At 41.0% G+C, this 12,304-nt stretch overlaps 1 protein-coding gene across 3 annotated transcripts in view; it reads left to right on the top strand.

Annotated features, from left to right (window-relative positions):
* Positions 1-12,304, top strand: part of cdk14 (cyclin-dependent kinase 14) — a 246,282-nt gene that overhangs the window by 107,451 nt on the left and 126,527 nt on the right. For all 3 annotated transcript variants that reach the window (XM_031322846.2, XM_031322849.2, XM_031322848.2), the window contains one exon: positions 11,760-11,883. In XM_031322846.2, the coding sequence (XP_031178706.1) occupies positions 11,760-11,883 (124 nt within the window). The remainder of the gene's footprint in view (positions 1-11,759; positions 11,884-12,304) is intronic.

Raw genomic sequence — 12,304 nt, 5'->3', positions numbered from 1 at the left:
CTCATGTACGTTATGTATCGTGATTTGATTTGATTTGATTGACCTAAATAGGTTTATTCGGTACCGCTGACGGCGGCTACATCAAATCCGTTTCCAGCCAAACTGAGTGAAAGCAGCGAAGGCAGAAGATCTTTACAAAGTAAATAAATGTCAGACAGACTGACTGACTGACATGTGATGTCATTCTTCTTAGAAAACTATCAGTTTTTGGAAATGTCTCATGATATATTGTCTCTAGAAGTGTATTATTCAACTTTTGTTTCTGTTAAAGAAGGAAATGAAAATCTGCACTACTCAATACTATCGAATCACAATACTTTTAGAAACGCAATGAATAAAAATGGCAATCCAAATCCATCGGCACCCATGTATCTGTATATAAGAATCGAATTAGGACAAAAGCATATCGTACCAGCCCTAGTAAAAAGCTCTGTAAAATATTTGGGGCCCCCCTCAATTTCAAAACCTAATATATGCGTCACAACTTTGAGGACACACCCAGGGTGTCCTTAATAGCCCAAAACCCAAATGAGTGACATCCAGTGGTTTATGCTGTGTTCAGTCACACAAAAAACAAACCATAGAGTAAGTCAATTAATACAATCAACTTATAACTTCAATCAAAAAATGATGGTACGACTAAGTTATATTTACCAGGTATTTCTATTTAGGTGATTATCAGTCTCTGTGTTCATACATTGATAGGGACTACACCAAAAACCTCTGCAGGATGTAAATAATAAAAGCCAGACATAAACCCCACTGTTAACCCTCGCATTTTTAAACATTTTTATCACCTTGTTTGACACTTTTTTCAAAGCGTTTTTCTGCTTTCAAGGCTTTCAATGCCTTTTGGTGCTTTTTTCCCTTTTTGGTCATTTTTTTCAACCTTTTTTGACATTTTTTTAAACATTTTGATTTTACTTGCCAAGAGCGTTGCATGGAACCATACATGTTATTTCTGGGCAATTTTGTTGAAAGAAACACCAAATTTCTGATATAGACAACTTTGAAAAGGGGTCAGACTTGACCCGAGGACAACAGGAGGGTTAAGCAGCCTGGACATTGTTTTTCATCAACACATTTAGGCTGCTTAACACTCTGGTTAACACTGGTGGGAACCACTGCACAGTTATAAGATAGATCAGAGGGGCTGTGAGAGGATTAATGGGATAAGAACATGAAAAAAGTACTCACATTTTATTTATTTATACATTTCTGTAATCGTAACATTCTTCTTGCGAATTCTGGATAGTTGGATTACAATTGATCACAACCCATAGACATTATGCAACATGTGATCAATCATTTTATTTGCCACATGAAATTCCACAATTCTACAATTCCAGTGAAATGTAATCCCATTGTGTGTGTACGTGATTCATCAATAAGCAGGCGCTGCTTTATTTTAAGCGGTCACAGCAGCTTTAACATTTGCCATATTGGAGACATGGAAATTATATTTGTGCCATTGTCTGTCCCTGTCTCTCTGCCTGAGGTGAAACATCACAACTTGCACACCGGGCTATAATGGAACGTGTCTGAGGTTCTTGTGCAGCTACTGCACAACGGAAGAAGCACTCATCAAACAACTTGAGAACAACACCCACATTTTTGCCACAACAAAGGTCTCTTTATAAAGTCTGAGGAAGACGCACCATAGAGGATATATTTAGTTTCTCATTGAACTAATGAGCATCTTAACTGCTTACTTCCATTGTCTCAGTGGTGGTTTGTAGAATCAATGTTAAGGCTTAAAGATAATTTTTTTGGGGTGCCCGGATGGTTCACCTGTTAGAGCGAGCGCGCCCATATATATAGGTTCACTCCTCGACGCAGCGGTCGTGGGCTCAACTCCGACCTGCGGCCCTTTGCTTCATGTCATTGCCCCTCTCTCTCCCTTTTCATATCTTCAGCTGTCCTATAAAAATAAATGACTAAAATGCCCCAAAAAGAAATCTTTGAAGAGAATGTTGGATTGATTGACAGGTCTCTCATCCTATCACAGTCAGCTGGAGTGGTTACTCCTTGCTCGTCCACACCCTTCTTTGACTAAATATAGATTTCTTTTGTGGCTTCAGTGAGTGAGCCAATATACCAACAAGCAAGAAACAAATTCAGACTTCAAAACATGTCTGTAGAAATGATGGAGTGACATCAAAGACACTTTGTCCTTGTTTTCTGGTCTTTGGTGTTTCGGTTTTCCTATATTTAGCAGAACTACACAGCTGCTCATTAAAACATCAGCCAAAGACAATTCTGGGCATATCAGGAACTTTATATTCCTCAGTGGCCAGTGTCTCTTGATTCAGCCCATTAAGGACAACACTGTACAGATGCTTAGTGGAAATGATAAGGGCTCTTTGCAATGCTGGCAGATGGTAGACCCTTTTCACTCCATTTAACATTCACATTTTAGCGCTCCCTCACTGATTTCACCACTTTTATCCATTTCAGCAAAAACGCTGCTTTAGACATTTGTCAACGAAGCCAAATGTTTGTGTTTTGAGTTCTTGTTAATATTGGATTCACCTGTACTATGATGGTCTGAACTTAAATGTATTATTGATACAGTTTGAACATAGAGCATTCACATTGCCGATGTTGATCAGTCTCTCGGCCTGTTAATAGACTGTCCTCACCACAGAAAAAAATTAAATGACCCAATTTACCTATAAATAGTCTCGCATTGCCAGACCTTTCTCCACAGCGCTGTGGAAGAAAGGTCTGGCTAGTCCACACAGCATTCCGGGATGGGAGAAAAACGTGCTCTGCTTTATTGGCATTTCTTCAAACCAATCACAATCGTCTTGGGCGGCGCTAAGCTCCAGACGGAGCATCGGTGCCTCTGCAAAATAGCCTCGAGAAGGAACTTGTTTTGGTGGAACGTGCTTGTTTAAAAGTAGTTTTAGTCGTGCAACAGAAAACAGATAGTCTAGCTAGCTGTCTGGATTTACCCTGCAGAGATCTGAGGAGCAGTTAACCATAGTCCTCAGAAATCCACCAGAGTTTAGAACGCCAACACAAAGAAAGAGGACGGTGACAGACATCCGGCTGAAAATGAGGGACATCGGGCAGCACAGGAGCAATCCCCTAAATGAATCGTCGTCAGTATAGACTAACCTGACAATGACCTCTTGTTGCTGTGCTATTTCTGACTGTTATTTCGAAGAAGCAAAGGCCGATGTAGCATGATGTTAGCAAGAGGTCACGGTGGATGCTTGGTCCTACAAAGCATGAGACTTTGACATGGGAGACTGTTTCCCACCAATGTTTAACGATGACTGCAATTTTTCCCTGAGCTTTGGGCGGCTGTGACTCAGGTGGTAGAGCGGTCGCCTACCAATCCGAAGGTCGATGGTTTGATCCCTGGCCTTGTAGTCCCATGTCAAAGTGTTCTTGGGCAAGACACTGAACCCTGATTTGCTCCCAATGCTGCGCCATCGGTGTGTGAATGAGTGTGAATGTTTAGCAGGTGGCACCTTGTATGGCAGCCTCAGCCATCAGTGTATGAATGTGTGTTAATGGTGAATGGTTCCTGTACTATGTTAAAGCGCTTTGAGTTGTCGTTAAGATTAGAAAAGCGCTATATAAATACAGTCCATATAGCGCTGTTTTCCCCAGTAGGCCACCACTTTGTGCTAGACTGAAATATGCACAGCAGGGTTAGCAATAATGTTCAACCATGGGACAGTTTTTTCAGCGTTGTTCACTGGGGAACTAAATGAGTTTAACAGGACTGTATGTTGTCAGTGGTTGTTTGTTTGGGTATTTTATTTCTTTTAAAGGTACATTGTGTAGTGTTTCAAGTATTGAATTAGCTAAAATCAATGTCTTCATTTATAAATATGTCCTCATTGGTGTAAAATTACCTCTTGACCAATGATCTGACTTATCCTCGTAAACGAAGAATTTCTTATCTGTATTTCCATTGGACGGGCAAGTCCAAGGAGGCTTCCATGTCGCTCCGCCATTTTGAAAAACTACAATTGCTGAGAGGGACATAAAGCACTAGCCTACCTGTCTAACTAATCCACAACGCGTTTTCGTTCAGAGCCAGCGTCACGTGACTGAAACCAGCTGAAATGGAGAAGGAGATCAGTGAGAGGTGCTCGTCACTGCCCCGGCAAATTTGAAAGCCTGCACTGCACTTTAGTTCACAATGGAGGATCATACTTATGCCGAGCCACAGGAGAAGGAATCCTCGTCGCCAAAAAAGCGAAAATTGGAAGACATGTTGTCATAGCTTCTTGGTACATAACGGCTACCGTAGTTGCAACATGCATTTGAAAAAGTGAGGCGCTAGAGAGCACTATTCGTTTGAATGCAAAATACAATTTCACTGCTAGATGGAAGAAATTCCTACACAGTGTACCTTAAAGAGTTTATTTAACCTGATGGCAGATGGCATTTTTCCCCATTAATGAATTTGTACCAACAGAGTTAAAGCAGCTTATACCCCTTTTACTTTAAAAAGCAACTCATATATGGTCTGCGTTGCCCTAGGAGCCTGGAGATGTAATTGATTTGTTATCCACACGTGATAAACAGTCGGGCTGTATCGCGACCCAAACACGTCAAAATAGTCTATTTATGCCAACTACTCGCGCACGCTGAACAGAAACTTTAAGATGCAACTTTTGCCACGAAAGCTTTTGGCAGTGCACCAGTTGCTCTCTATCAGCCGTAGCATGCTAGTCGGCTGAGCCCGGTTAGCCGGGTTAGTCAAGCTCAATGGACGATGATTTGTCTCACACTGTATGCCGACATTGTTTAACTCAAGTCGTGTCTGTCTGTGTAAAAACGTCAACCATTTAATTCATGACAGCATCACCCTAATGTATCGATTAATTCAAAGAAACAAAAACAGACTGGATCACCTTCCACGTCTCCCCGCAGCATTTAGGCAGCCTCCCTCGGCAGATTCCGACCGAGCCAGAGATAAATAATACTATGAAGTGTTTATCGCTGCATACATGCGACTGTACTGTAATAATGGCCAATGAACGACTGTTGAGTGTTTTTACTTTTTAAAAGAAATTTTAAATGCTCATATTATGCTTTTTGGCTTTTCCCCTTTCCTTTATTGTGTTATATTTCTTATTGTGCACATTATAGGGTTACAAAGTGAAAAAGCCCAAAGTCCCCCCCAAAGGGACTTACCATCTCCAACAGAAAACACTGTTCACAAACTGCTCCAAACAGCTCTATTGTAGTCCAGCCTTTACTTCAGAGACAAACGTGGTCACTTTGGAACACACGTTATAATGCTCGCCTAGCTGCTAGCATGGCACACCCTCATACTCTGCAACTGACAAGCTAGCAGTACTTACTGAGCATGTGCGACTCCCAACAAAGATGGAACAGAAGTGAGATGTCTCACTCTGTAGCTAAAACAGAGAGCTCAACACACAGGGTGAAAAGAGGAGCTGCAGCAATGTGCAGTACAACAAAAATATGATGTTTTCGGAAAATGAAATTACATAAACCCATTCTGATATAACCTTTAAATACAATTATGAACCTGAAAATGAGCGTAATATGAGCACTTTGAAAAAAAATACCGATACATACCGAACCACAGAGGCAATAACAAACCGCAAGTTGTGTGTACTGTTACAACCCAGTTTCATACTGACTTGAACGTAAGAAATTTCAAAGCCAAGTCATTAAGTTTTCTGAGCATGTGCTTCCCGAGGATACACTTTGCATTTACATTACTAATAAGGCAAACATTTTAGTAAGTATGTTCTCTGTTTACCTTTAGGTATTGCTGCTGGGATTAAGACTTTTAGATTAGTTTTGTCTTGTCCCAAATCAGTCAGTCTTCATGCCTGAAGCTTGTTAGCTTGTAGTGTGTTCCATATAAACATCACATTAATATGGAACACACCTCCTGTGTTCTGTGCTTTTCACTTTGTTTGTGTCCTAGTGAAACTATATGAAGCCCCCTGTGCTGCTGTCACTTTGACACATTGCCTCAGGCTTTGCTGCACATTGAGTATCAGACTAAAGAGCCAAATTCCACTACATTCCACAGACAGATAAAACAGAGCAGATCCAATCCACGCAGTTTTTCATAATGCTTATCTTGATCCAGAGCTCGGCTTGCCTAGGGTATGACGGCAATACTCATTTCATCATTAGAAAAATGCCGTGTGTGTTTCATTATGGTGCTGATGATGGATTTTTGTTCATGCGTTAGGGTCACTCCTCAGGTGATGGATTATGTTAATGTTTGATTTAACTACGATCACACGGTTTATTTCTCCCGCAGTTATGAACTAATAATGCATCATGATTAAACACTCTCTCTCACACATGCACACACACACACACACACACACACACACACACACACTCACACACACACTCGAGACACTGCAGGGGTTTTTCTTCAATGAAAGAACTATACATTCCGATTCATGATGTGTATCATCAACTCGTTTTATTGTGTGTGTGTGTGTGTGTGTGTGTGTGTGGGGGATATTTCAGAATCAGACAGTATAAAAGGAGAATTTTTCACCTTTTATACTGTCATATCTTTTTTTTTTTTTTTTTACTTATTTTTAGGCAGAAACCTCAGACAGAACCAGGCTCTTGGTGGGCGGCCATCTGTCGAAATATTATGAAATATGATTCATAATAATTATAGCAGTGGGTATGATGAACAGTGGCAATTGTAGTAACAATAAAGATAATAGAACTATGACTAGAAATAATAGTAGAGAAGGACCACGGCAGCAGCTGCAACCACAATCCGAGGAAATCTGTGGTGCGAGAAAACATAAGGACTCCAGGGTACAGCTGGGCGATATGGAAAAAATCAGAAATCACTATTTTTGACCAAATACATTGATAGTAGTGTTGAATATCGGTGCTTTCACAAAGTATTAACACAAGGAGAGTTTTGATAAATAATCACCAGTAATGTGGATATAATGACTAAGTGGGTAAAGGCAAATAATAAAACAGCTAGTAAGTCTTGTAAGTTTAGAAAATGACATCACTTTACTGTAATGCAGCCTTTTAAACCAGGAAAAGACAACACTTGTGTCAGTATTACAATATCCAAAATCTAAGATGAAAGCTAGCCTCATATATCGATGTTGATATAATATCAATATATTGCCCAGCCCTACTGCAGGGAATAAGCTCCCCAGAGCTAAGTTAGTAATAAGCATTAATGGGCCATGAATGCACACAGATGGTAAGAGAGAGGGGCTCAGTGTGTCATAGGAAGTCCCCCGGCAGTCTAAAACTATAGCAGCATAACTAAGAGCTGGTCCAAGGCAAACCTGAGCCAGCTGTATAAGGGTTGGTAGATGAATCCGACTTTCCTCTCTGTTTGGGCCCGTCACTTTGTTGTCTTTATTTTCCAGCTCACTCCAGTGGTTAACTGGTGCAGTCCCAGCTTTCTTTTCAATCCGTTTCCCAGATGGACATCTCATACTCACTTATTACAGCTTGTATGGCAGGCAGTCATGTCTCCACAACCGTGTCAACAAGCCAAATATTTACCACTGACCACGCTGAGCCTCTCTGCGTATAAATCTACGTAGTTTAACTTGAAAATTGGCCATCTTGAGAACAGCATACGGTATTATTATTGTGGAAACGGTGTGTGTGAATAGCCTCTCAGCACTTCACTTTTCCTCAAATATTAGAATGCAAATGGAACCGAGCTGTTCCAATCAGAGCAGAGAAAGAAAAACGTGATGTTTGAATTGAAGAGCTGACTGAAGAGAATAAAAGAGATTTTTTTTTTTTCCATTTGATTTTATTAGCGTGCAGTTGCACCCCTAACAAGGCGAGGGGTTTTCAAAAGTGCATTTGATATACATGAGTAAGCACATTTCCCATGCTAATTCTCTGCGCCGCAGTTCATCTCTAAACCGCAGAGTGCAGGAATAGTAAAGTGTTGACCCGGTGACTCCAGATGCCAGACAGGGCCCGGCTCTGATTGGGCTTCATGGCGCTTCAATCAGCTTAATTGGCCGGGACTATAGTATCAGCGAGAGCAGAGAAATGAGAGGGGAGCGCTGGCATTGGAGAAAAAAAAAATTGAACGCTGTTTCGTACACGCCTCATTACTTGTTGATTGACACGTCTGCGTGGGGGACTGCCAGATCTCAGGAGGAAAACAAAACAAGTTTGATGTAACTCTGACTTTGAATACATATTAGCATTTTGTTGCTATCCGTCTTTGAAAGCTCATACTTTGTGCAGTATGCATATGTTAAAAGCAGTTTTGGGTTTATACCTGTAGGCAGGTGGATGAGCTGTGGTTCATTTCTGCGGGAAAGATAATCGGCTGTAAAAATGTAAATTCAAATGCAATTTTATTCTTTATTCAAGTGACGTGTCAGCAAAAGTGCATTCATGCATTTTCATGAGTGTTTTTTTTTTCCAAATGAATGAATATTATATTTGTCTGTGAAATCATCCCGTTGCTTTCTTTAAAGTACTTTTAAAGTACTTTTTTTCTAGTCTGGACTGCAACTGCAGCAGCATGACAGCTCCCTAAAAGTAAAGCCAAATCATCTCCATCACCCCTGGGCGGCTGGCGGTGTAGGATAGGAAGCGCTTGATTTGATATGCAGCGGAGTTTTCTGTGAGCGGAGCATGCATTTTAAACGTCAGTATCCTAGTCGGTCATGTTCATTTAATTAATGGGATAGTCACAATCTGTGCAGCCCTACATTAGAGTAACTCAAGTGACTAAAACTCGATCTCCTTGATGTAACCGTGCTCAACATTAGGTTGCATGGGTAACTCTGTTTTTAAAATGGAAGTAATGTTGTTATTTAATATTTCTGGTTTTAGTGGCCTTTAAAAGGGCGCTATGCAGTTTTGGCCATTTCTTCGCTGTTTTCTCACTTTTTGCTCACGGGTTTCTCTAATAGAGCTCCCCCTACAGCTTTGGAATAGATATTAGGCAGCACTGTCGTAAAAAATCGTTGGCGACTCTCCCTCCTCCCATCTTCTCCCTCTTGTCATGTGCATTTGTTTTCAAAGAAGCCCGCGAACGCACGGAGCCATGTCCACTGAGGTAGACAGCTAGTAAGCTAGCTAGTAAGTCCGTAACAGACAGCGATCATAATAAAAACCTTTACAGACAATAGCAAACATCCCGAGGTCACAATAACAGGAAATACAAAGATTAAACTGAGTTTATCCCAAAGATACTTACAAGTGCAACGGCAAGAACTCCAGGTCGGCATCGGATTAGCAGGCTTCGGTTTGTCTCAGTTCTCGCCATTCTGAAAACGCAGGTCCGATGTTTACTCGTGTCTGAGTCCTCGCTCTGTCAGTCTGCCGTTTCCTCTTTCTCTGTTCCTCTGACAATGCTTTCCTAGCTTTCTGCTTCTTTTGTGCCGGCTCAGCCATGACGATAGTGTGAAAAACTCAATCGCTACCTTGTTGTTATAGCTAGCCAGTTCCTGTATGTGTGCAGTGCCGTGAAGCAATTTGTTACATCGTGAGACCTGATATCAGGCGATACTATAATTTTTATAATTTCTTAAATGTCTGGGTGATGAAATCGTTTAATTTAAAAGAGATATTACGTTAAAAAAAACTCTCTGTATCAAATACCATTGAAAATGAACATGGGTCATTTTTGACCCGTGTTGTGCATCAAAAGGTTTTGAATATGTTGTGCATCTGATGGTTAACGCATTCATTTGATCCACTTTTCATATAAAAATATTGATTATTGCAGCTTTGGAGTCACACATTTTCAAATACCACTTCTCGCAAGTTCTGTATGTATTTATTTATCTTAGAATACGGATGGTAAACTTCAGGAAAAGGATAGTGGTAATAGAAACATTTAATGTGAGACTGCGTTGAGTAATAAATAAATAAAAGTCAAATGAAGTATTCCGTGATCAGTATTACTGGTAGCATAGATTGGACCCAGGGACAAATATCATTTGGTGAGGGATGAAAAAGTGTGTTATTCCAACCGCTCTGGGTCAAAGTGGAGTGATTGTAACTTCTCTTGCCGCGCTGCCTTCCTGCCTCCTGCTGTCAGCAGTTCTGTCATGCTCTGTGCAATCGATTCGCTGCCCTTCACAGAAAATACAAATTGGACGGCAGCCTCATAGTGTGATTTGGGATACGTCTGTCACACCTCCATACATTTCTGCTGTCACCTTTGAAAACAACCCCATAATATAAATACAATATTCTACACAAAGGAAAATTGATCAAATATATCAACAGCCACAATGTATGTACTGAAGAGGTCATTTGAAGGGCATTCATACATTTCTTTTTAAATTCATCTTTTAGGGTATTTGCATATAATGATCCCCATGTGTTTCAGATAAAAATGCTCAGAACAAACTCAGCTTTCTGTAAAGTGAGGCCCAAATTTGTTCCAGAGCAATGTGTAAAGAGATCATTTGGCCCTAAAGTTGGCTTTTTGAAAATTTCTCAAATCTCTTGAAAAAACATACCTACACTCAATTGTTTAGGTGCTTGAAATGAGTTAACAAAAGTCTTGGGTTCACACAGTAGCTTCATATATGAATAAAATAGTAAATACTTTTGTTCTATCTCTTTTTGAGTAGGAGTGTTGTCAAAAATCGCTTGGACTCCCCGGTGTATCTTTTGTCCTCAGAGGGTTAATGCACTACTTGTTTTTACTGCGAGTCAGTGCAGCAGTTCCCAGTAATCAGCTGTGAAATACTGTTTCAATAGTCCCAAGTGGATGAAATAATGTCTGTGATCTGTGTTCCTGACTGATGGCTCATTATTGATTTGTAACATGTGGGGTTCATGCCTGTTCCTATTTACGCTGGAAAGAAGTCACAGCTCTACTTGAGTGATACATAGGTTTCTCCACACCTCTCTGCACTCTGCAGCATTTCAATTCAACCTGTTCTCTCTCCCAACTCGTCAAATAATGACGCTTGGTCAGTGTCTCTCAGCGTCTGAGACCGACGCAAAAATCTCCCTTTTGCATCTGTATGGAACGCACCGGGCAGAGCAGCAGCTCCACCGCGGCGCTGTAAGATGACGTAGTATTAAGAGCGAAAACGGTAGAGAGTAGTATGATCGGACTGAAAATCCTCATTAGGAGGTTGGTTGGGGGTGGATGGGTCAAACAACACAAGACTTTCACCCCGTTCTTGTCCCTCGTGTCACTGAAACGTACATTTTCTAACCCCACCCACCATCTTTTCCTAAACCTAACTGTCCCGTTCTTGTGCTGCATGTCAGTTAAACGTACGTCCTGACCCAGAGCGTCAAATAGTGATGCCAAGAGTCCCAGCCAAGCGCGTCTAAATATGACACTAAAGGAGACTTTTTGCGTCAGTAACAAAAGCCAAAGGCACCTGACCAAGCTTCGCTTTTTGACGCGATGGGAGAGAGAATTTATTGTTCAGTTTAGTGTGCCACAGGCACAGACTTAGAAGCGTGCTGCATGCTGATTGGCTCACTGACGCTGATGAGATTTACTCCTTAGGTATTGAAATTGGGTATTGAATGACGAGGCATTTTTCAATACTGGATACTGAGGAGGCAATTCGGTCGGTGCCTAAAAAGTATTGAATTTGGAACTCAGACCTAGTTTTTAAAGGATTATTCACTGTATATTCATGTACATCATCCAGCATATGACGAAACAAATATGCCCTCCTTGTTCTCCATCAGAACTGTCTTCACCATGTTGTTTGTACATAGAGATATGTCATATACTCCTGTAAAATATAAATGTATTTCCTTTGTTCACTTGTACTTTCCAGCTGTTCCTGTTCCAGTTACTGAGAGGCCTGTCCTACATCCACCAGAGGTACATCCTTCACCGTGACCTGAAACCACAAAACCTGCTCATTGGCGATACTGGAGAGCTCAAACTTGCTGACTTCGGTGAGTAGGCTGGACACTAGTCTACATCGACGACATTTAATTTCCGGGATTGTTCAGGGGCCGGATGTCCCTCATTTTCGGCCGGATGTCCATCACCTTCCTCTTTCTTTGTGTTGGCGTTCTAAACTCTGGTGGATTTCTGAGGACTATGGTTAACTGCTCCTCAGATCTCTGCAGGGTAAATCCAGACAGCTAGCTAGACTATCTGTCCAATCGGAGTTTTCTGTTGCACGACTAAAACTACTTTTCAATGTACACACATGTTCCACCAAAACAAGTTCCTTCCAGAGGCTATTTTGCAGAGGCACTGTCATTGTGTCCGGTATCTTTTCGGCATTGTAAAAACAATTGTAAACATGACAAAGAGTAAAGTTTTCCCCGACGGAAATTACGTTTTAGTGGACGTTCCCAGTAATTCTGA

The sequence above is a fragment of the Sander lucioperca genome, chromosome 10 (genome assembly GCF_008315115.2).
Source record: "Sander lucioperca isolate FBNREF2018 chromosome 10, SLUC_FBN_1.2, whole genome shotgun sequence".
NCBI classification, from domain to species: Eukaryota; Metazoa; Chordata; class Actinopteri; order Perciformes; family Percidae; genus Sander; species Sander lucioperca.
The sequence above is the reverse complement of the archived record's forward strand: the minus strand, read 5'-3'. Positions and strand labels throughout refer to the sequence as shown.